The 24,785-nt window shown below is 46.9% G+C and overlaps 1 protein-coding gene across 3 annotated transcripts in view; it reads right to left on the reverse strand.

Annotated features, from left to right (window-relative positions):
• b3galnt2 (beta-1,3-N-acetylgalactosaminyltransferase 2) overlaps positions 1 to 24,785 on the reverse strand; it is a 34,896-nt gene that overhangs the window by 6,143 nt on the left and 3,968 nt on the right. The window contains exons 2-10 of one of the 3 annotated variants that reach the window (XM_068020589.1): positions 24,180 to 24,297; positions 14,611 to 14,711; positions 13,588 to 13,781; positions 11,986 to 12,081; positions 5,555 to 5,665; positions 4,493 to 4,583; positions 3,370 to 3,553; positions 2,568 to 2,690; positions 1,056 to 1,215 (exon numbers count right to left, since the gene is read on the reverse strand). In XM_068020589.1, coding sequence (XP_067876690.1) covers positions 1,056 to 1,215; positions 2,568 to 2,690; positions 3,370 to 3,553; positions 4,493 to 4,583; positions 5,555 to 5,665; positions 11,986 to 12,081; positions 13,588 to 13,781; positions 14,611 to 14,711; positions 24,180 to 24,297 — 1,178 coding nt within the window. The remainder of the gene's footprint in view (positions 1 to 1,055; positions 1,216 to 2,567; positions 2,691 to 3,369; positions 3,554 to 4,492; positions 4,584 to 5,554; positions 5,666 to 11,985; positions 12,082 to 13,587; positions 13,782 to 14,610; positions 14,712 to 24,179; positions 24,298 to 24,785) is intronic. The other 2 variants (XM_068020607.1, XM_068020598.1) reach the window with 2 other exon arrangements.

The raw sequence follows: 24,785 nt of genomic DNA on the forward strand, positions 1-24,785 counted from the left end.
TGTTGCATTCTGAAATGCGGTTCAGTATTGACTATTACTTTTACACCCTCACAAACCCACTCCATTCCTAAGGTTCTCTGTGTTTTACTAACTGGAGTGATCCCATTCTATTATGGGAATGGTGACAAAAATGTAGGTGGAAATAAGATTTAACTTTGGAACAATTGGATTATTAATATATGAAGAAGCTAAGGAATTATCATGAATAGATACTGCAGAACTCTTACAGCAGTAAACAGTTTTTCCATGGCCTAGTTATTGATTAGTGTTCCTCCTTGTATACAGTGTTGACACACTGTCCAAAGGGCAAAATGACGCCTCCTAAGGATTTGGACTTGATCAGATAGTTAGACAGAAACTAATTCCTCTGGTAGGGGAGTCCAGAATAAAGTCGGCATAACCTTAAAATTAGAGCTGGGTCATTTGGGGGTGATATCAGGAAGCACTTCTTCACACAAAGGACAGTGGAAATCGGGCAATCCCCCAAAAAGCTGTTGAGGTTGTGGGGTCAATTGAAATTTGAGATCTTTGTTGGGCAAGGGTATTAAGGAATATGGAACCAAGGCAGGTAAATGGAGTTAAGATACTGATCAGCCATGATCTAATTGAACAGGTTCAAGGGCTGAATGTCCTCTCCCTGTTCCTATAGTCTGGTAGGGCAAATGGTAAATGTGATGGGGGTGGGGGGGGGGGCTTGCTCAGCTGGAGACTACAGACTGGAGGTGGTGAGTGGAGATCCTGGTTCATCAATAATACAACTGGCACGGGCCATTCAACACACACACAGAAAACCCACTGGAAATCCCCCCTTCAGTAAACATGTCTGGGTCTGTTACAGACTAATTAATAGATTTATTAGTGTCCAATGATCTCGTCAACAATTCCATTATCATTGTATCATGCAACTGGTGGGTGAACTAGATGGACCTTGGTCCTTTTTCATCTAACAATTCCTATGTTACTAAAATCTGAAAAAGGGGGAAAAATAACCAGAGTGTATTTTACAGCCACCATTTCCACAACCCAGTTAAAACCCACAGGAAGGTGCCCAATACCTGATAGACTTTTAATGTCTTAGCGTTTTCTGCCAGCCACTCTATCAGGTTGTGAGAGACGGCGTAACCAGAACCACAGGCAAAATCGGGATAGACCAGGCTTGGGTATTCCAGCTCCATCCACTTTCCACTGCCATCCACTGCCCAATTCTGCCTGAAACTGGGGAAATCAGTCAGGAAACTGAATGAGCCAGGGACTTTTCTGAACAAACAAATTAAAAATATAGCCACAAAATACTGCGGATGCTGAAAATCTGAAATAAAAATACAAAATGTTGGAAATACTCAGCATCATCTGTGGAGAGAGGAACAGAGTTTCAGGTTTACGATCTGCCCTCGTAAATGGGAAGATGCTGCTGAATGACAACTTTTAAGCTCAACACATGCTTCAGGAACAGCACCTCATCTTTCTAATAGGTATTTTACAAGCCTTCTGATCTCAGCACATCAATTTTACAACTTTAGATTTTACTCATCCATTTCCTCTTGGACATTTTGTAATCATTTACACCTTTGTTAGATCCATCTGTGATTATCGGATTATCATTACCACCCTTGTCCATTTTGCCATTCAATCCTTCCTGCCTTACACCCGATCACAGTCTTTCCCTTTTGTTCTACCCCTACTGCTGTACTTGCTTAAAAACTGTTAAATTTCTAACATCTTCCAGTTCTGACAAAAAGTCTTTGACCTGAAACATTAACTCTGTTTCTCTCTTCAGATGCGACCTGACCTGCTGAGTATTTCCTGCATTTTCTGTTTCGATTTCATAAATTAACTTCATTGATCATGATATTACTCCAAAGCACCACATATTTTGTGATAAATGACTATTGTATCACATCCTTTTAGATTAGTTTTCATTAGTACTTTTAAAAACCTCAGAAAACCTAATCCACTGATATCACGCGGAAGAGGTGCTCAGACTGTTGGTATTGAGGCCTGTCAAGCTCTCTGGGTTTGAATTTGTAGCCATTTAAGCTAGGTAGGGCTAAAATGGCAAATAAAAGAAATCAGAAACAGCACATATAGAAGGGAGAAGAGGTTAATCTGCAGCTAAAAAAAGAATTTAGCGTCCAGTGCAGGGCAAAGGGAGCAGAGGAGGGAGATCAAATGGACCAGTCATAAGAAAGGACAAGAATGAGATAAAGGAATGAGACATTAGCTTAGGCAAAAGGAATATATTAATCTTCAGGGCTTCTGGTCAGGAAACGTGGCTCAACAGGTAAGTTATCCAGTTATTTCAGATGAACAAATATAAAATGCAGTAACTCTAACACATTGACAGTCAGGTCCTCAATAACAGCTGTGCAGTCACCAAATCATAGAACAGAATTATACAATACAGAAAGCAGCCATTCGGCCCAGCATTCCCCTGCCTGCTCTTTGAAAGAGCTATCCGATTAGTCCCACTCTCCCTGCTCTTTGCTGCATGGTCCTGCAAATTTCTCCTTTTGAATGATTAGGATGAACTGATTTTATAAAGGTCTCATAAACACATAGATACTGACTTTCCCCACCACACGTTTGTAGCTCCCAGTCTGTCTCCTGCTCTCTCTAGTACTGCCTCCACATCCACGTAACAATCATCGTCCGTTTTTAGCAGCAGTTTGAAGCTCGTCGAGTGCACAGACCTGTTCGTAAGGCAAAAGCAGGATCAGACTTCATGATATTATGAAAATGCTTTTCCAGTAGGCTGTAGGGACACTCCTAAACTGGGTGCAGGGGCCTCCAAACCTCAATCACTTAGTTATCCAAAAAAAAACTCACCTGTGACTCCAGACCACAATCCCTTCCGCAACTAAGAAGGAAAGACTTGCATTTCTGTACTGCCTTTCCTGACCTCAGGATGTCCCAAAGCTCTTCACAGCCAATTAAGTCCTTTTTTTTGGAAGTGTCGTCACTGTTATAATGTGGGAAACACTGTAGCCAACTTGCTTGCACAGGGGAAGCTCCCACAAACAGCCATGTGATAATTGACCAGATATTCTGTTTTCAGGTGTTGGCTTAAGGATAAATATTAGCCAGGACATTGGGGAGAATTCTCCTCCTCTTCATTGCAATAGTGCCATGGGATCTTTTATGTCCACATGAGAAGGCAAGTGGAACCTCGGTTTAACGTCACATCCAAAAGACAGCACCTCCAACAGTGCAGCACTCCCTCAGTACTGGCATTGGGAGTGTGAACCTAGATTTTGCTAAGCTCCCTGGAGTGGGACTTGAACCCACAAGCTTCCGAATCAGAGGCGAGATAGCTACCCAGTGAGCCATGGCTAACACAAAGAGTGAACAAAAATGATGAATATCCCTTACCACTGATAAAAGTGCAGTAACTTGTGTGGTACATTTCTGTATGTGTCTATCACGTCTACAAAAACAATATCCTGATAGGTTTGGCTTTCTTCTTGTAAGGCAACATCCTCTTCCCTGAGCTTATTTTTGTGGCTTTCAAACCGCTTGGGCCTAGTGGCGAGGCTTTCCAGGAGTGCAGCACCATCTGAAAAAGATGAGTAGAGTGACAGGCTGTGTCTGTGCTTTCAATAATCCCTCTCTGTCACACTCTCTGCTACATTTCAGACAAGTTATATTGTGTTAGAAAACTGTAACTAATAGTTATAATACAGTAAGGATAGCTGAGGATATTTAAAAAAATTATTTCTCCACATGTGGACATTGCTGGCAAGGCCAGAATTTACTGCCCATTCATAGTTGCCCTCAGTTTGAAACAACTGATTGGCTTCGTAGGCCACTTCGGAGGGCATTTAAGAGTCAATCACATTGGTGTGGGACTGGAGCCACATATAGGACCAGATCAGATAAGGACGGCAGGTTTCCTTCTCTAAAGGGACATTAGTGAACCAGATCAGTTTTCACGACAATCCACTGGCTTCTCGGTCAGTTTTATCAAGTCCAGCTTTTTACTTGCAGATTTTTTAAACTCAAATTCTTGAAATGCCCACTGTGGGATTTGAACTCACATTTTCAGGATTAGTTCAGTGACATAAACACAATAACAAGAATTTGCATCTATATAGCAACTTTAACATTGTAAAACAGCCTATCACAGACCTCTTTTGTTCTTTCCTTCCCTTCCCCCCTTTCACTCTGTACTTGCATAAAGGCTGTTACATTTCTAACTTTTTTCAGTTCTGACAACAGGTCACTGACCTGAAACATTAACTCTGTTTCTTTCTCCACAGATGCTGCCTGACCTGCTGAGTATTCCCAACATTTCTCGTTTTTATTTCACACTAAAGAACTGTTATGTTCCCACTTGCAAAGCTCGGGTTATTGAATCTTATTGAAGGCCAATGTCCTTCTTGCCAGTCATTTTCCTGCATTACTGTTTCAGCAGCATCATTTTAAACTTAAGGGACTATGCCGTTTACACTGATGTCCGTTGCCAGGGTTGCAGTTTGGTCTATCACTGACCTACCATGAATGGTGTAAGTAAAGCCTCCAGCCACTGCTGCCACATTCTGTCCAAAACCATCTTGAATCACCTCCTTCTCTGCCTGCAGCTGAGCCTATTTACAACAAAACGAATAGCGTGAGATCAGGGAGGGAAGAATCAGTGTCCAAAAAAACTACATTTACTGCACCTGCACATACACACAGTAAACCAATATCAATATCTAGTTACATGCTTTAAACACAAGCTAATATTCCTTTTACACCAACAAAGTCCCATACACATTTAATTGAAAAAAAGCTCCCTCAGTACTGACCCTCTGACAGTGCAGCGCTCCCTCAGTACTGACCCTCTGACAGTGCAGCACTCCCTCAGTACTGACCCTCTGACAGTGCAGCGCTCCCTCAGTACTGATCCTCCGACAGTGCAGCACTCCCTCAGTACTGACCCTCTGACAGTGCAGCGCTCCCACAGTACTGACCCTCCGACAGTGCAGCGCTCCCTCAGTACTGACCCTCCGACAGCGCAGCGCTCCCTCAGTACTGACCCTCCGACAGTGCAGCACTCCCTCAGTACTGACCCTCTGACAGTGCAGCGCTCCCTCAGTACTGACCCTCTGACAGTGCAGCGCTCCCTCAGTACTGACTCTCTGACAGTGCAGCGCTCCCTCAGTACTGACCCTCTGACAGTGCAGCGCTCCCTCAGTACTGACCCTCTGACCGTGCAGCGCTCCCTCAGTACTGACCCTCTGACAGTGCAGCGCTCCCTCAGTACTGACCCTCTGACAATGCAGCGCTCCCTCAGTACTGACCCTCTGACAGTGCAGCGCTCCCTCAGTACTGACCCTCTGACAGTGCAGCGCTCCCTCAGTACTGACCCTCTGGCAGTGCAGCGCTCCCTCAGTACTGACCCTCTGACAGTGCAGCACTCCCTCAGTACTGACCCTCTGACAGTGCAGTGCTCCCTCAGTACTGCTCCTCATTTCCCAATGTCTGTCTCTGGGAGAGGATGCAGCTCTTGTGCTTTCACCACTTTTCTGCAGGATTCCTGATTAGTCAACTTACTGTAACATGAGGATTGACTTACTGCAGAGAATCTAAGAACACCACCTCCATTATCAAGCAGGACATCAGTGAGGTTCGTAGTGATGAGGTACTCAGAGTCTTGGCTCTCCCAAGCAATGGTGCCTTCAAAGCCCTGTCAAAGGCAGAGATTGGTATTTAAACTTTGTTTAAACATCTTCTATTTAAATTCGTTCATAGGATGGTGGCGTCATTGGCGAGGCCAGCATTTATTGAACATCCCTAATTGCCCTGGTGGTGAGCCGCCTTCTCGAACCGCTGCAGTCCTTGGTGTGTAGGTGCTGTTAAGAAGGGAGTTCCAGAATTTTGACCCAGCTGCAGTGAAGAAATGGCAAAATAGTTCCCAGTCAGGATTGTGAGAGACTTGGAAATTGTGGTGTTCCCACGCATCTGCTGCCCTTGTCCTTCTAGGTAGTAGAGGTCGTGGGTTTGGAAGGTGCTGTTGAAGGAGCCTTGGTGAGTTGCTGCAGTGCATCTTGTAGATGGTACACACTGCTGTCACTGTGCATCGGTGAAGAGGGTGAATGTTGAAGGTAGTAGATGGGGTGCCAATCAAGTGGGCTGCTTTGTCCTGGATGGTGTCAAGCTTCTTGAGTGTTGTTGGAGCTGCACCCATCCAGGCAAGTGGATTTGTGCCTTGTAGATGGTGGACAGGCTTTGGGGAGTCAGGAGGTGAGTTACTCACCGTAGAATTCCCAGCCTCTGACCTGCTTTTGTAGCCACAGTACTTATATGACTGGTCCAGTTAAGTTTATGGTCACTGGTGGGGGATTCAGCGATGGTAATGCCGTTGAACATCAAGGGTAGATGGTCATTGTCTGGACTGGTGTGGCGCAAATGTTACTTGCCAATTATCAGTGCAAGTTTGGACTGGTCCTGCAAGCTTCTATCTCAAACAAAACATCTGGCCATGTATGAAGACTGCAGTTATTTACTGAGCCATAAAGCAATCGGACCATTTATTCTGCAGATCAGCATGGTTTACTACATTTAAATGGCTGTCAACATTTGAAAATGTTCTGCTCAGAAGAAGGATAATGAAAGAACTTGCATTTATATAAACCTTTCATGAGTGAAATTAGGAAGCACTTCTACAGACAAAGGGTGGTAGAAGTTTGGAACTCACTTCCACAAACACCAATTGATATTAGATTAATTGTTAATTTTAAATCTGAGATTGATAGGTTTTGTTAACCACCGGTATTAAGGGATATGGAGCAAAGATGTTAGGTCACAGCTCAGCCATCATCTCACTGAATGGCAGAAGAGACTCAAGGGGCTAAATGGCCTCCTCCTGTTCATATGTTCCTAATGCCTTTCATGACCTCAGGACATCCCAAAACGCCTTAAAGCCAGTGAAATACTCTTGAAGTTTTTTATTAGTCATTTATGGCATAGATGGCAGCCATTCGGCCCATCGAGTCCATGCCAGTTTTCCACAGAGCAATGCAGTCAGTCCCACTCCCCCACTCGATCGCTGTAGCCCTGTAAGTGGCCATCTAATTTCCTTTTGAAATCATTGATCGTCTCTGCTTCCACCACCCTTGTGGGCGGTGAGCTCCAAGTCATTACCACCCACTGTGTAAAAATTTATTCTTCATATTCCCCCTGTATCTCTTACCCAAAACGTTTAATCTGTGTCCCCTAGTCCTTGTACCATTAGTTAATGGAAACATTGTCTACCTTATCTAAGCCTGTCATAATCTTGTACACCTCTAACAAATCTCCCCTCAATCTCCTTTGTTCTGAGGCGAACAAACCCAGCTTTTCCAACCTAATCTTGTAACTAAAATCTCCCATCCCTGGAACCATTCTGGTAAATTTCCTCTGCACCCTCTCAAGGACCCAATACTCCAGTTAGGGCCTAACCAGAGCTTTATCAAAGCATTACTTCCCTGCTTTTGTACTCAATGCCTCTATTTATGAAGCCCAATATCCCATATGCTTTACTAACCACTCTCTCAATATGTCCTGCCACCTTCAAAGATTGAATTGTAGTCACTGTTGCAGTCATAGGATAATAGAATCGTACAGAACCGAAGGAGGTTATTTTGCCCATCATGCCTGTGCTGGCGTTTTGACAGAGCTATCCAATTTGGTCCCATTCCCCAGCTTTTTCCACATAACCTTGCAAATTAGATGTCTTCAGGTACATGACCAGTTGTCTTTTGAAAGTTCCAATGGAATCTGATTGCTTAGGTCATGTGTTTAAGATCTGTATGTGAAAATAATGTAGGAAACGCGGCAGTCAATTTGAGCACAGAAAGATCTCACAGTCAGCAATGTGATAAACGACCAGATATTATGTTTTAGTGATGTCGGTTGAGGGATCAATATTGGCCAGAACACCAGGAAGAACTCCTCTGCCCTTCTTTTGAAATAGTGCCATAGGATATTTTACATTTTACATCCACTTGAGAGAGAAGACGGAGCCTCAGTTTAACATCTCATCAGAAAGACAGCACCTCCGACAGTGCAGCACTCCCTCAGCAGTCAAGAACTACAGCAATGTGGTTGATTCTTAACTGCCCTTTGAATAGCCTAGCTAGCCATTCAGTTGTACCAAACCGCTACAGAAATTAAGAATAAAACTGGACAGACCACCCAGCATCAACCTAGGCACCGGAAAGGACAAAGGCAAACTCTTCCCAGTCGATCCTGCAAAGTCCCCCTCACTAACATCTGGGGACTTGTGCCAAAATTGGGAGAGCTGTTCAACAGACTAGTCAAGCAACAGCCTGACATGGTCATACTCACGGAATCATACCTTACAGACAATGTCCCACAATCATCACCACCACCATCACCATCCCTGAATATGGCTTGTCCCACCGGCAGGACAGACCCACCAGAGGTGGTGGCACAGTGGTATACAGTAGGGAGGGAGTTGCCCTGGGAGTCCTCAACATTGACTCCGGACCCCATTATGTCTCAAGGCATCAGGTCAAACATGGGCAAGGAAACCTCCTGCTGTTTACCACCTAGTGACCCCCCACCCCCGACCCTTGGCTGATGAATCAGTGCTTCTCCATGTTGAACATGGAAGAAGCACTGACAGCGGCAAGGCCACAGAATGTACTCTGGATGGGGGACTTCAATGACCATCACCAAGAGTGGGTCGGTAGCACCACTGATAACTGAGCTGACCAAGTCAAGAAGGGGCCTGTGGTGGGGAAGAGGGAAAAACTACTTGACCTCGTCCTCACCAATCTACCTGTTGCAGATGCATCTGTCCATGATAGTATTGGTAGGAGAGAGCATGTATCTGGTCAATTTTCCACATTGCTGGGTAGATGCCAGTGTTGTAGCTGTACTGGAACAGCTTGGCTAGGGACATGGCTTGTTCTGGAAGACAGGTCTTCAGTACTATAGCTGGGATGTTGTAAGGGCCCATAGCCTTTACAGTATCCAGTGCGTTCAGCCGTTACTTGATATCATGTGAAGTGAATCGAAATGTTTGAAGCTTGGCACCTATGATGACGGGGACGTCAGGAGGAGGCCGAGATGGATCATCCACTCGGCATTTCTGGCTGGAGATGATTGCAAATGCTTCAGCCTGGTCTTTTGTACTGATGTGCTGGGCTCCCCCATCATTGAGGATACGGATGTTTTTGGAGTTTTTGTTTAATTGTCCACCACCATTCACAAGTGGATGTGGCAGGACTACAGAGCTTAGATCTGATCCGTTGGTGGTGGGATCGTTTATCTCTGACTATCGCATGGTGTAGTCCAGTGCTGTATCTTCACCAGGTTGACACCTCATTTTTAGGTATCCCTCCATCATAAGGTCAGAAGTGGGGATGTTTGCTGATGATTGCACAATGTTCAGTACCATTTGTGACTCCGCAGTAATGAAGCAGCCCGTGTGCAGATGCAACAAGAACTGGACAATATCCATGCTTGGGCTGATAAGTGGCAAGTAATATTCACGCCACACTAGTGCCAGGCAATGACCATCTCCAACAAGAGAGAATCTAACCACCTCCCCTTGACATTCAATGGCATTACCATCACTGAATCCCCCACTATCAACATCCTGGGGACTACCTGACCAGAAACTGAGCTGGAACAGCCACATAAATACTGTGGCTACAAGAACAGGTCAAAACCTGGGAATTCTGCAGCAAGTAATCCACCTCCTGACTCCCCAAAGCCTGTCAGGAATGTGATGGAATACTCTCCACTTGCCTGGATGGGTGCAGCTCCAACAACACTCAAGACGCTGGCCACCATCGAAGACAAAGCAGCCCGCTTGATTGGCACCCCATCCACCACCTTCAACATTCACTCCCTACACCACCGACGCACAGTGGCAGCAGTGTGTATCTACAAGATGCACTGCAGCAAATCACTAAGCCTCTTTCGACAGAACCTTTCGAATCCACAACCTCTACTGCCGAGAAGAACAAGGCACCACCACCTGCAAGTTCCCCTCCAGTCACACACCATTCTGACTTGGAACTATATCGCCGTTCCTTCACTGTCGCTGGGTCAAAATCCTGGAACTCCCTTCCTAATAGCACTGTGGGTGTACCTACACCATGTGGAGTGCAGCGATTCAAGAAGATGGCTCACCACCACCTTCTCAAGGGCAATTAAGGATAGGCGATAAATGCTGGCCTAGCCAGCGACGCTCACATCCCAAGACTGAAAGATAAAAAGGATTGTCTGCCTTGATTATGGGCTCAAGTCTCTGCAATGGGTCTTGAATCCACAACCTTCTGACTCAGAGGTGAGAGTGCTACCCACTGACTCATGGCTGACATCAATGAGGACAGTGTTAGCATTGGCCTGCCTTCTCAGTCAATGCTATTAACATATGACAAGACGCAAGTGGAACTATTTCACAAGATGCTACTATAACAGATGACACCCCAGTTACTTGCTGCTAAACAGTGCATTCAAATTCTCCTGTGCTAAATCCAGGTCATACAAGTTAATAAAATAACAATTTACATCGATATACCACTCCTTTCCATATAAGAATATCCAAGATGCATACATGAAGTAAAAGAATTTGAGGGTGGGGAAGACCAAAGGAATGATTGTAAATTCTGGGTTATGTTGGCAGGGAGAGATGTAACCAGTTAAAATGGCTTTGGGAGGCAGTATCAGAGTTCAGAGACATAATTATGAAGGGATCAGCCAAAGTAGATAGAAACAGACTTTCCAGTGGTGGAAAGGTGTAAATCAAGGGGCCATAGACACAACATTAAATATAACAGATTTAGGACAGCGAGCAGGAGAATCCTTTTTTTGCACAGAGGGTTGTGATGCTGTGAAATCCACTACCATATTAAGTGACTGAAGCAGAGACCATGTCAACAGTTAAGATTGGGTCCAATAGGTGGTTGAAGGAAAGGTAAATGCCACAATGAACATTGAAGAGAGGTTAAGGGAGGCAACATGGGTTAACACACAGCACCCACAGTCACAGGGAGCATCATTTGTGTGTTTGGCCAGGGCAATCATGGTATTGTTAGCATAGTAGACTTCAGACTGAAGAGATTTAAACATGAGCTTTGGAAGAGATAGATATAAGTGAGATAGGTGGCGGCACAGCGGTTACCACTGCAGCCTCACAGCTCCAGCGACCCAGGTTCGGTTCGGGGTACTGCCTGTGCAGAGTTTGCAAGTTCTCCCTGTGACTGCGTGGGTTTCCGCTGGGTGCTCTGGTTTCTTCCCACTGCCAAAGACTTGCAGGTTGATAGGTAAATTGGCCATTGTAAATTGCCTCTAGTGTCGGTAGGAGAATTGAAGGAAGGTGGGGATGTGGTAGGGAATATGGGATTAATGTAGGATTGGTATAAATGGGTGGTTGATGGCTGGCACAGACTCCATGGGCCGAAGGGCCTGTTTCAGTGCTCTATGACATGGAGCTGGGGGTGAGGGGAGATGATGACAGGTTCAAGCATCTTGGAGAGCAAAGGGAAGTTAAGAGATGGGAGGAAAATGGATGGATTAAGGGTGGGCTTTGTAACTTGGCAAAATAAATCTTAAAACACTTGGATGCTTGTGGTTATATTTCTATCTCTGAGTAGTGAGAAGTGTGTGGAATGTCCAGTGGAGCCACACACACTGATGTCCCCAATGTGAGGCACAATCTAATACATGGGCTCACAATCAGAATCCGCTGCACGAGGACCGGATGGGGGCAATCCACACCAGGAAACCTTTGGGAAAAGAGATTGAAACAATGTGAGGCACCCAAGGCTGTCATCATCCAATTCTGTTCAACAGCACCTCAGTAGAGGCCTGGGAGGCAGTCTCCTGCTCCACCATCAGCCAGAGAACAGAGCATTTCAGCACAAGAGTGGGGAAAAGGGGAGGAAAAAAACAGCAAAGGACTGAAGCGTGCAACATAGGTGGGAATTTCTAAAAGCTGCTCAGCATGGACAGCACATTAAAAAAAAATCCTCAAACCTTTGCTCATACCTTAGGTAAAAGGAATTTTTCCACTGGTTTATACCACAGTTGGTTCACTTGTACGCCAGAGCTGAGCGGACTGAAGCGGGCACTGGCAATCACCTCCTGGTAAAAACATTCACACGGTAATACAGCAACAACTTCCACTAGGGGTTTAGAAACAAGAGCTAGAGTTCCAACAAATTGTTATACAACGCTGCCTCATTCAACCCACTTCCTACAACCCTCACTGTGTAGTGTGCCAACTTATCTGAGGAAGGATGTTCTTGCTGTAGAGGGATTGCAACCAGACTGATTCTTGGGATGGCGGGACTGACATATGAGGAGAGATTGAGTCAGTTAGGATTATATTCGCTGGAGTTCAGAAGCGTGAGGGGGGATCTCATAGAAACCTATAAAATTCAAACAGGACTTGACAGGGTAGATGCAGGAAGGAAGGATGTTCCTGATGGTGGGGGAATCCAGAACCAGGAGTCATAGTCTAAGGATATGGGGTATACCTTTCAGGACTGAGGTGAGGAGAAATTTCTTCAACCAGAGAATGGTGAGCCTGTGGAATTCGCTACCACAGAAAGCAGTTGAGGCCAAAACATTGTATGTTTTCAAGAAGGAGTTAGATATAGCTCTTGGGTTTAAAGGGATCAAAGGGTATGGGGCGAAAGCGGGAACAGGTTACTGAGTTGGATGATCAGCCATGATCATAATGAATGGCGGAGCAGGCTCGAAGGTCCCAATGGCCTACTCCTGCTCCTATTTTCTATGTTTCTATGTAACTAACCAGCTGGTTACCTTCAGCACTACAGCAGTTCAAGGAGGTAGACCACCGTCAACTTCTCAAAGGGCAAGCAGGGATGGGCTATAAATGCTAGTCTTCTCAGAAATGCCTACATCCCGAGAATGAATAAAAACAAATTAATAATATTTTGAGACCTGCTGTTGTGATTTTGCCCCAAGTCTAAAATGAACACCACGATTACATTAAGAACATTAATACATTTCTATTGGAATTATAAGGAAATGATATTTGGTCAAATACTTGACCAAAAGCTTGGTCAATAAGGTAGGTTTTAAGGAGCATTTTAAAGGATGAGAGCGAGGTAGAGAGGTTGAGGAAGCGAATTCCAAAGCTTAGGGTCTCGGCAGCTGAAGGCACACAGCCGCCAATAGCGGGACAATGGAAATTGGGAATGCTCAAGAGGACAGTATTGGAGGAGTGCAAAAATGTAGGAGGGTTGTAGAGCTGGAGGTGGTTACAGAGATAGAGAGGGATGAGGCCCCAGAGGAATTTGAACACTGGATCAGAATTTCACATCTGAAGCATTGCTGGACCAGGAGCCAATGTAGGTCAGTGGGCACAGAGATAATGGGTGAATGAGACTTGGTGCGAGTTAGGCAGCAGAGTTTTGGATCAGCTCAAGTTTAGGGAAGATGCAAGATGGGAGGCCGGCTAAGAGTGCATTGGAATAGTCGAGTCTGGAGGCAACAAAAGCATGGATGAGGGTTTCAGCAGCAGCTGGCTGAGAAAGCGGAGGAGATGGGCAATTTTGGTTATGAGGTTGGAAACTCAGCTCAGGGTTTAACAGGATGTCATGACTGTGTGGTGGGATTTACCTCCAGTGTGGTTTGGTAGAGTCGGACGGTCAGGTTCTGATGAAAGCCTGCTGCTCTTTGATCGTGGAAAACTCCAAGTCTTGTAATAACAATGGGATAGAGAACTCGGAAGTCAATCTTTGAAACCTTGCTACCAAGCAATGTCGAAGCAGGAGTCTCAAACAGACTGACGGCTTCAATTTCCTGTCCTATAACTGCAGAAAGTAAGAAAAAAAAATTACATTTACACAGTGTCTTTCACAACCTCAGGACATCCTAAACTGCTTCACAGCCAATGAAGTACCTTTTGCAGTCTAGTCACTATTGTCGCACCAGCCAATTTACACACAGCAAGATCCCATGACATCAATTCGATAATGACCAAATCATCTTTTCAGTGATGTTGGTTGGTGGATGTTACCGGGGAGAATGCCTCTATCCTTCTTCGAAATCATGCCATGGGATCTTTTACACGCACTTGAGAGGGCAGCAGGGTTTAACATCTCATCTGAAAGACGGCACCTCGGTAATGAGTGTCAGTTGGGATTTTGTGCTCAAATCTCTGGAGTGAGACTTGAACCCTCTACGTTCTGACTCAGAGGCGAGAATTCTACTGACTAAGCCACAGCTGACAGAAAACGGTGATATGGATCAACTCATACAGACGTCAGAATCAAATTCACTCACTTAACTCATACTTTGCTCTTTGTAGTGTAATACTGGCTACACGGAAGAACTCGAGGCTCTACATTAAACTATTAGCTTTGTTATAAATAACTCTTAGCTAAAGCAATAAAAACAAGAAATGCTGGAATCACTCAGCAGGTCTGGCAGCATCTGTGGAAAGAGAAGCAGAGTTAACGTTTCGGGTCAGTGACCCTTCTTCGGAAGCCTGAAATGTTAACTGTTTCTCTCTCCATAGATGCTGAGCGTTTCCAGAATTTTCTGTTTATATTTCAGATTTCCAGAATGCTTGTATACTGGAATCCCCTCCTTTATCAAATACACGAAGACAATATTTCAATAATTCCCAGCAAGTCTGACCTGGGTTTGTAAAGTTGAGCAGCTGACAGGAGTAGGGATCTTCTCTGTCCTCATCGGGTATGTCGCAGCCAGAAGTTCCAATTATAAATTTTGCAAGGACACTGCCATAGACACAAAAAATGGAGAGGGGGGAAAAGACTTGCATTTCTATAGCGCCTTTCATGACCTCAGGATATTACAAAGCACTTTATAACCAATGAAGTACCTGTGAAGTGTAGTCACCACAGTAATGTAAAAAATGTGAAAGATAATTTACACACAGCACACTCCCACAACAGCAACGCGATAATGACCAGATCATCTGTTTTAGTGATGTTAGTTGAGGGATAAATACTGGCGAGGATACTGCGGAAACCTGCTCTGCTCTTCTTCCAACAGTGCTATGGGATCTTTTATGCCCACCTGAGAGGGCAGATGGGGCCTCGGTGTAACGGCTCATCTGACAGATGGCACCTCCGAAAGATTTCTGCACTGGGAGTGCCAGCCTGCATAATGTGTTCAACAGTCTCTGGAATAGGACTTGAATGCACGGCTTTTTGTTTCAGAGGAAAGACAGCCCCAGGATGCAGGGGGTGGGGGGTGGGGTAGGCCCAGGGCATGTGGAGGGATAGACCCAAGGTCCTTGCGGTGAGTTGGGGGGGGGCCGGGGGGGGGGTTCAACAGACTTAGGTGGCTGGGGATAAAGCCAGGGCATGAAGGGAATGGACTAGGATAGACGAGGCGCACAGAGCGATTGACCCAAGGCATGTGGAGGGATCGACTCCAGGCAAGTGGGGAGTGGATAGACCCCAGGCAGGTGGGGGGGGGGGAAACAGATCCCGGGCAGGTGGGGGGGAACAGACCCCGGGCAGGTGGGGGGAAACAGACCCAGGGCAGGTGGGGGGGAACAGACCCCGGGCAGGTGGGGGGAAACAGATCCCGGGCAGGTGGGGGGGGAACAGACCCCGGGCAGGTGGGGGGAAACAGATCCCGGGCAGGTGGGGGGGAACAGACCCCGGGCAGGTGGGGGGAAACAGACCCAGGGCAGGTGGGGGGGAACAGACCCCGGGCAGGTGGGGGGAAACAGATCCCGGGCAGGTGGGGGGGGAACAGACCCCGGGCAGGTGGGGGGGAACAGACCCCGGGCAGGTGGGGGGGAACAGACCCTGGGTAGGTGGGGGGAAACAGGTCCCGGGCAGGTGGGGGGGATAGACCCCGGGCAGGTGGGCGGGGAAAACAGATCCCAGGCAGGTGGGGGGGGGAAACAGATCCCGGGCAGGTGGGGGGGATAGACCCCGGGCAGCTGGGCGGGGAAAACAGATCCCAGGCAGGTGGGGGGGGAAAACAGATCCCGGGCAGGTGGGGGGGATAGACCCCGGGCAGGTGGGCGGGGAAAACAGATCCCAGGCAGGTGGGGGGGGCAAACAGACCCAGGGCAGGTGGGGGAGGATAGACCCCGGGCAGGTGGGGGGGGAAAACAGATCCCAGGCAGGTGGGGGGGGATAGACCCCGGGCAGGTGGGGGGGGAAAACAGATCCCAGGCAGGTGGCGGGGAAGAACAGACCCCGGACATGTGGGGGGGGGATAGACCCTGGGCAGGTGGGGGAGGATAGACCCCGGGCAGGTGGGCGGGGAAAACAGATCCCAGGCAGGTGGCGGGGAGGAACAGACCCCGGACATGTGGGGGGGGGATATACCCCGGGCAGGTGGGGGGGGGAAAACAGATCCCGGGGAGGTGTGGGGGGGGGGGGGGAGCAGATCCCGGGCAGGTGGGGGGGGAAACAGATCACGGGCAGGTGGGGGGGGAAAAACAGATCACGGGCAGGTGGGGGGGGATAGACCCCGGGCAGGTGGGCGGGGAAAACAGATCCCGGGGAGGTGTGGGGGGGGGGGGGGGGGGGAGAACAGATCCCGGGCAGGTGGGGGGGGGGGAAACAGATCCCGGGCAGGTGGTGGGGGGGATAGACCCCGGGCAGGTGGTGGGGGGGGGGGGGGGGGAACAGATCCCGGGCAGGTGGCGGGGAGGAACGGACCCCGGACATGTCGGGGGGGATAGACCCCGGGCAGGTGGGGGAGGATAGACCCCGGGCAGGTGGGGGGGGAAACAGATCCTGGGCAGGTGCGGGGGGAAACAGATCCTGGGCATGTGGGGGGGGGGGGGAACAGATCCCAGGCAGGTGGGGTGGGGGGGTAAACAGATCCCAGGCAGGTGGGGGGGGGGGGAAACAGATCCCAGGCAGGTGGGGGGGGGGAACAGATCCCAGGCAGGTGGGGGGGGGGGGGGGATAGACTCCAGGCAGGTCGCGGGGTGGGGGGGGGGGATCGACTCTGGGCAGTTCGGGGGGTGGGGGGGATCGACTCCGGGCAGGTCGGGGGATGTGGGGGATCGACTCCGAGCAGGTTGGGGGATGGGGATCAACTCCGGGCAGGGGTGAGGGGGGATCGACTCCAGGCAGGTCGGCGGGGGGGGGGGGGGGAACAGACCACGGGCTGGTGTGGGGGGAGGGGGATCAACTCCGGGCAGGTCGGGGGGGGGGGGGGGCGATCGACTCCGGGCAGGTGAGTGGGGGGATAGACCCAGGGCTGGTGGGGGGGGGGATAGACCCCGGGATGGTGGGGGGGGGGGGGGGGGGCGGGCAGACCCCAGGCACGGGTTGGGATGGGGAGGGTAGACCCGGGCACAATGATAGAGTACAAAATTCCCAGCTGTTTCAGCCTCCTTTGTTATCCAACTGGACAATATTTGGGCTCAGCCACAACCGATCGATAGGCAGCCTGACTCCCACAATGACCACCACTAAAGGGGAAAATTGTGTTTTTAAAAATTATTTGTTTCATGGGATGTGGGTGTCGCTGGCTAAGCCAGCATTTATTGCCCATCCCTAATAGCCCTTGTGAAGGTGGTGATGAGCCGCCTTCTTGAACCACTGCAGTCCATCTGGTGCGGGTACACCCATGTTGCTGTTAGGGAGGGAGATCCAGGATTTTGACCCAGCGACAGTGAAGGAACGGCGATATATTTCCAAGTCAGGATGATGTGTGATTTGGAGGGGAACCTGCAGGTGGTGATGTTCCCATGCATCTGCTGCCCTTGTCCTTCTAGGTGGTAGAGGTCACAGGTTTGGAAGGTGCTGTCGAAGGAGGTTTGGTGAGTTGCTGCAGTGCATCTTGTTCAGATCAGGGTTGTCCAATACATGACTTGAAATTTCAAAAAAAACTGATCAACCATCTGCTGAGCGTTCCCACTCTCTGCAACTGTCAGAGAGAAAGAGGGACAGACAGAGAGAGGGAGAAAGGGGGACAGAGCGAGAGAGGGAGAATGGGGACAGAGAGAGGGAGAAAGGGGGACAGAAAGAGAGAGAGGTAGAAAGGGGGACAGACAGAGAGAGGGAGAAAGGGGGACAGAGAGAGAGAGAGAGGGAGAAAGGAGGACAGAGAGAGAGAGGGAGAAAGGGGGACAGAAAGAGAGAGGGAGAAAGGGGGACAGAGAGAGAGAGGGAGAAAGGGGGACAGAAAGAGAGAGAGAGGGAGAAAGGGGGACAGAAAGAGAGAGAGAGGGAGAAAGGGGGACAGAAAGAGAGAGGGAGAAAGGGGGACAGAAAGAGAGAGAGAGAGGGAGAAAGGGGGACAGAAAGAGAGAGGGAGAAAGGGGGACAGAAAGAGAGAGAGAGAGGGAGAAAGGGGGACAGAAAGAGAGAGGGAGAAAGGGGGACAGAAAGAGAGAGAGAGGGAGAAAGGGGGACAGAAAGAGAGAGAGAGAGGGAGAAAGGGGGACAGAAAGAGAGAGAGAGGGAGAAAGGGGGACAGAAAGAGAGAGAGAGGGAGAAAGGGGGACAGAAAGAGAGAGAGAGGGAGAAAGGGGGACAGAAAGAGAGAGAGAGGGAGAAAGGGAGACAGAGGGGGCAGAGAGAGAGGGAGGGGGGAAGAGAAAGAGGTGGGGAAGAGAGAGGGGGGCGCAGAGAGAGAGGGAGAGAGAGTGATCAAGATCACTCCTGACTGAATGACATCTATCCAGAATATTCCGCATCACTACAACAAGTGTACGAGCAAACACTGACTACTTATGAAAGCAAAAAAATACCAGGTATCTCACTAAATCAGTGTCCAACATAGTGACCAGAAAGTAAGTCAATAAATTAATCTTCTCATTTAAAGTAAAACCAAAAAAGTGCTGGAGATACTGAGCAGCATCTGTGGAGAGAGAAACAAAGTTAATGGTTCAGGTCAGCGACCTTTCATCAGAACTAGCAAAGGTTAGAAATGTAATCGGTTTTAAGCAAATGAAGTGGGGATGGGGCAAAAGAGAACAATTGGGAAGGTGTTGATACAATCACAGAGAATAACTGACAAGGAGGTCATGGGGCAAGGCAAAGACAAAGAGTGTGTTAATGGTGTGGTGAAATACAAAGCATTAATGCAGACAGAGTGTTAGATGACAGAATAATGAAAGCCCTAGCCACAAGCAAAAACATGAAAAAAATGGAAAAAAAAGTGGGCAAGCACATGGTAAAAAAAGTGTAATGGTGAAACAAACTAAAATAAAATGAAATACAAATGAAAAATAAAAAGCAAAACTAAAAAAAATGGGGGGCCAGTCATGCTCTGAAATTATTGAACTCAATGTTCAGTCCGGTAGGCTGTAGCGTGCCTAATCGGTAAATGAGGTGCTGTTCCTCGAGCTTGCGTTGATGTTCACATTTAAAGCTTCTTCACAAAAATGCAGCTTTGTTGTTGTTTTGATTAATAGCAAGATAAATTTTAATGCCTTTATCTTTCCAAAATTGTCTCACCAGCCCCCCCATGTAAGACAAAAATTGTATTGTGCCCCCCCCCCCACCCCCCCATTTGAAAAGGTTGGACAACCCTGTTATAGATAGTACACACTGTTGCCACAGTGAAGCATACACACCATGTACTGGACTCACATCAAGTTCTGCAATTTCAGATCTTAACCACGCTTCTCATATTTCTGGACAGCAGCAGTTGGTAATGGTTTGCTGTTGCCATTTCTGAGCAATGGCTGAAACCTGAATTTCATATTGTTGATCTTAACACCCTTGCAAAATAATCGTCCAAATTCAGATTTATACAGCTAGCTGCACAGCACACACTCTTCCCACCAGTTTCAAATGTTCAACATCTTTTTTCAGCTGACAACTGAATCATCAACAAGTTGTCTTTAACATAACAAACGTCCTATGCACAGACAGGCAAGGAGAGTGGGCATTGAGCCCGGAAAGGAGAGATACATTGGGTGATCTAAAGCTGAGGTAAAAAGGGTGGGTTTTTGAGTGGTGTAGAGTCAGGCAGAGAGCAGGACTGAAGCAGCTGAAGGTTGGGGTTAAGGGAAGACTGGGTGAGGGGCGTGGGGGACGCAGATTCACAGAAACCTGAGTCAGTGAAACAGAGTATTCTATAGGGGATGTAAGGCTGGAAGAAATTGCAGAAGGAAGAGGCGGGAATTGATTGCAACTTTGACAGCAAAATTTTAACCAATGCAGACACAACAGGCATAACAGAATGTGTTAGAAAATATTTTTGTAAAAATATGCAGTTGGAAGCACTAACTAAAAGCTGAAGAATTCTGAGTTCATGTTATGCAAATTAAAGCAACAAACATGAACAATTTTGTTGAAATACAGCAGCGAATTGAAGTAGCCATCCATCTCCAGGATTTGAGTTTGAATCTAGCCCAGAATAATGGAGTAGAAATCTTCTCTATTTACTGGCTGTAATGAGTACAAGTAGTTCTAATGCAGCTCCCAGTAAACATAGGCCCATAACAGAATTTTACAATACAGAAACAGGCCATTCAGCCCAACTGGTCAATGCCGGTGCTTATGCTCCACACAAGCCTCCTCCCATCCTCTTCATCTAACCCTATCAGCATAGACTTCTATTCCTTTCTAGCTTGTGTGTGTATCTAGCGTGAGATAGAGGTACAAATATGTAAACAGATTATGGAAAGATGTAGGAGCAACAGGGTGGTGGTGATAGGAGATTTTAATTTTCCCAACATTGACTGGGATTCACTTAGTGTTAGAAGTCTAGATGGAGCAGAATTTGTAAGGAGCATCCAGGAGGGTTTTCTACAGCAGTATGTAAATAGTCCAACTCGGGAAGGGGCCATACTGGACCTGGTGTTGGGGAATGAGCTCGGCCAGGTGGTTGAAGTTTCAGTAGGGGACTACTTTGGGAATAGTGATCACAATTCCGTAAGTTTTAGAATACTCATGGACAAAGACGAGAGTGGTCCTAAAGGAAGAGTGCTAAATTGGGGGAAGGCCAACTATACCAAAATTCGGCAGGAGCTGGGGAATGTAGATTGTGAGCAGCTGTTTGAAGGTAAATCCACATTTGATATGTGGGAGGCTTTTAAAGAGAGGTTGATTAGCGTGCAGGAGAGACATGTTCCTGTGAAAATGAGGGATAGAAATGGCAAGATTAGGGAACCATGGATGACAGGTGAAATTGTGAGACTAGCTAAGAGGAAAAAGGAAGCATACATAAGGTCTAGGAGGCTGAAGAAAGACGAAGCTTTGAAAGAATATCGGAAATGTAGGACCAATCTGAAACGAGAAAGTAAGAGGGCTAAAAGGGGTCATGAAATATCTTTAGCAAACAGGGTTAAGGAAAATCCCAAAGCCTTTTATTCATATATAAGGAGCAAGAGGGTAACTAGAGAAAGGATTGGCCCACTCAAGGACAAAGGAGGAAAGTTATGCGTGGAGTCAGAGAAAATGGGTGAGATTCTAAACGAGTACTTTGCATCGGTATTCACCGAGGAGAGGGACATGACGGATGTTGAGGTTAGAAACAGATGTTTGATTACTCTCAGTCAAATCGGCATAAGGAGGGAGGAAGTATTGGGTATTCTAAAAGGCATTAAGGTGGACAAGTCCCCAGGTCCGGATGGGATCTATCCCAGGTTGCTGAGGGAAGCGAGAGAGGAAATAGCTGGGGCCTTAACAGATATCTTTGCAGCATCCTTAAACACGGGTGAGGTCCCGGAGGACTGGAGAATTGCTAATGTTGTCCCCTTGTTTAAGAAGGGTAGCAGGGATAATCCAGGTAATTACAGACAGGTGAGCCTGACGTCAGTGGTAGGGAAGCTGTTGGAGAAGATACTGAGGGATAGGATCTATTCCCATTTGGAAGAAAATGGGCTCATCAGTGATAGGCAACATGGTTTTGTGCAGGGAAGGTCATGTCTTACCAACTTAATAGAATTCTTTGAGGAAGTGACAAAGTTGATTGATGAGGGAAGGGCTGTAGATGTCATATACATGGACTTCAGTAAGGCGTTTGATAAGGTTCCCCATGGTAGGCTGATGGAGAAAGTGAAGTCGCATGGGGTCCAGGGTGTACTAGCTAGATGGATAAAGAACTGGCTGGGCAACAGGAGACAGAGAGTAGCAGTGGAAGGGAGTTTCTCAAAATGGAGACGTGTGACCAGTGGTGTTCCACAGGGATCCGTGCTGGGACCACTGTTGTTTGTGATATACATAAATGATTTGGAGGTAAGTATAGGTGGTCTGATTAGCAAGTTTGCAGACGACACTAAGATTGGTGGAGTAGCAGATAGTGAAGGGGACTGTCAGAGAATACAGCAGAATATAGATAGATTGGAGAGTTGGGCAGAGAAATGGCAGATGGAGTTCAATCAGGGCAAATACGAGGTGATGCATTTTGGAAGATCCAATTCAAGAGTGAACTATACAGTAAATGGAAAAGTCCTGGGGAAAATTGATGTACAGAGAGATTTGGGTGTTCAGGTCCATTGTTCCCTGAAGGTGGCAACGCAGGTCAATAGAGTGGTCAAGAAGGCATACGGCATGCTTTCCTTCATCGGACGGGGTATTGAGTACAAGGGTTGGCAGGTCATGTTACAGTTGTATAAGACTTTGGTTCGGCCACATTTGGAATACTGCGTGCAGTTCTGGTCGCCACATTACCAAAAGGATGTAGATGCTTTGGAGAGGGTGCAGAGGAGGTTCACCAGGATGTTTCCTGGTATGGAGGGCGCTAGCTATGAAGAGAGGTTGAGTAGATTAGGATTATTTTCATTAGAAAGACGGAGGTTGAGGGGGGACCTGATTGAGGTGTACAAAATCATGAGAGGTATAGACAGGGTGGATAGCAAGAAACTTTTTCCCAGAGTGGGGGATTCAATTACTAGGGCTCACGAGTTCAAAGTGAGAGGGGAAAAGTTTAGGGGGGATATGCGTGGAAAGTTCTTTACGCAGAGGGTGGTGGGTGCCTGGAACGCGTTGCCAGCGGAGGTGGTAGACGCGGGCACGATAGCGTCTTTAAAGATGTATCTAGACAGATACATGAATGGGCAGGAAGCAAAGAGATACAGACCCTTAGAAAATAGGCGACATGTTTAGATAGAGGATTTGGATCGGCGCAGGCTTGGAGGGCCGAAGGGCCTGTTCCTGTGCTGTAATTTTCTTTGTTCCCCTTAAATGTATCTATGCTATTCACCTCAACTACTCCATGTGGTAGTGAATTCCACATTCTCATCACTCTCTAGGCAAAGATGTTTCTCCTGAATTCCCTATTGGATTTATTAGTGACTATCTAATATTTATGGCCCCTAGTTTTGGACTCCGCCATAGGTGGAAACATCTTCTTTATATCTACCTATCAAACCTATCCATAATATTAAAGATCTCTATAATGTCACCCCCTCCCCCCCCCCCCCACCCCACCCCCCACCCCTCAGTCTTCTCTTTGCTGGAGAAAAGTTCCCCAATCTGATCAATTTTGCCTCCAATAATAGTATTAACTAACAATCTCACTCAGGGGACCAAGAAGCTGGTGTGGGAAATTATGGTGTACAAAGACACTAAGGAGCATTGGTGGGGCAGGGTAACGAGAGCTTTAACCTACATCTAAGCGTGTTATAGCTGACATGGGAATACTTGATACTGACTCTGGGAACTTAAAATGGAAAGTGTCCCATTCTCCAACACTAAGAACTTTCAACTCAAGACCGACAAAAACAAAAATAACATTATAAATGCAAATTTCTACCCTCTGCTCAATGTAACATCCTTTGCAGTTATCTTTCAACAAACTCAGTAAGAGAGGTTGAGGTTGATCTCCTTACAGTGGAGAAGGTAAAGGGGAGGTGTTTGAATAAGAGTAAATAAAGAGAAAACTGTTTTCATTGGCAGTCAGGTGAGTAACCAGATTTGGCAAAAGAACCGGGGGAAGATGAAGAGTGTGTTGGAAGTAGATTCAAAAGTAACTTTCAAAAGGGAATCAGATAAATACTTAAAAAGGAAAAATTTGCAGGGCTATGGGGAAAGAGCAAGGAAGTGGGACTAATTGGATAGTTCTTTCAAAGAGCCAGCATGGGCATGATGGGCTGAATGGTTTTCTGCTGTGCTGCAAGATTCTATAACTCTATAAAGAATGCCCTATGCATTGGAAATCTTCTTCCACTTCCTATGCAGACGTCTTGGATCTTTCATGTGAAGCAAGAAACATTTCTCACACCATTGTGCACTCTTCTAGGCTACTTCTTTAATCCAAAAACTCTTCAAAAAGAAGTTAAAACACTCTAATAAACTGTCACTCACCGCTGGCTTAGTTGCTGGACATGCCCCAGCCAAGTGTCCCTGAGTGCATTGCGCAATTCACGGTGGTGTCGAGCTGACAGTACTCCAATCACAATATCGTACTGATCTGCTGTCCACTCTGGAAAAAGGAAGTCAATGCTCAGAAAAAGTAAAAGAAATAACTTGCATTTATATAGCACCTTTCATGACTTTAGCACATCCCAAAGTCCTTCACCACCAATTAAGTACTTTTGAGAATTCCTCTGCTGCTCTTTGAAATAATAACATGGGATTGTTTACGTCCACCTGAGAGAGTGAATGGGGCCTCGGTTTAATGTCTCATCTGAAAGATGGCACCGCTGACAGTGCAGCAGTCTCTGGGTGCTGCCATGGGAGAGTCAGCTTGGATTATGTGCTCAGGTCCCTGGAGCAGGACTTGAATCCTCTACCTTCTGTACCAGTCTTAAATCAGCAGAACATCTGAACTATAACTTTTTCCCCCCAAAAATATACATTATTCATAAAATTTGTAAAAATACATTACATAACAGTTCAAATTTGACATTACATAAAGTGCAATTCAGATCAGTTTCTTTCAATACAGTACATGAGGTGCCTCACTACACT

Source organism: Heterodontus francisci, chromosome 3, assembly GCF_036365525.1.
Source record: "Heterodontus francisci isolate sHetFra1 chromosome 3, sHetFra1.hap1, whole genome shotgun sequence".
Classification (NCBI taxonomy): domain Eukaryota; kingdom Metazoa; phylum Chordata; class Chondrichthyes; order Heterodontiformes; family Heterodontidae; genus Heterodontus; species Heterodontus francisci.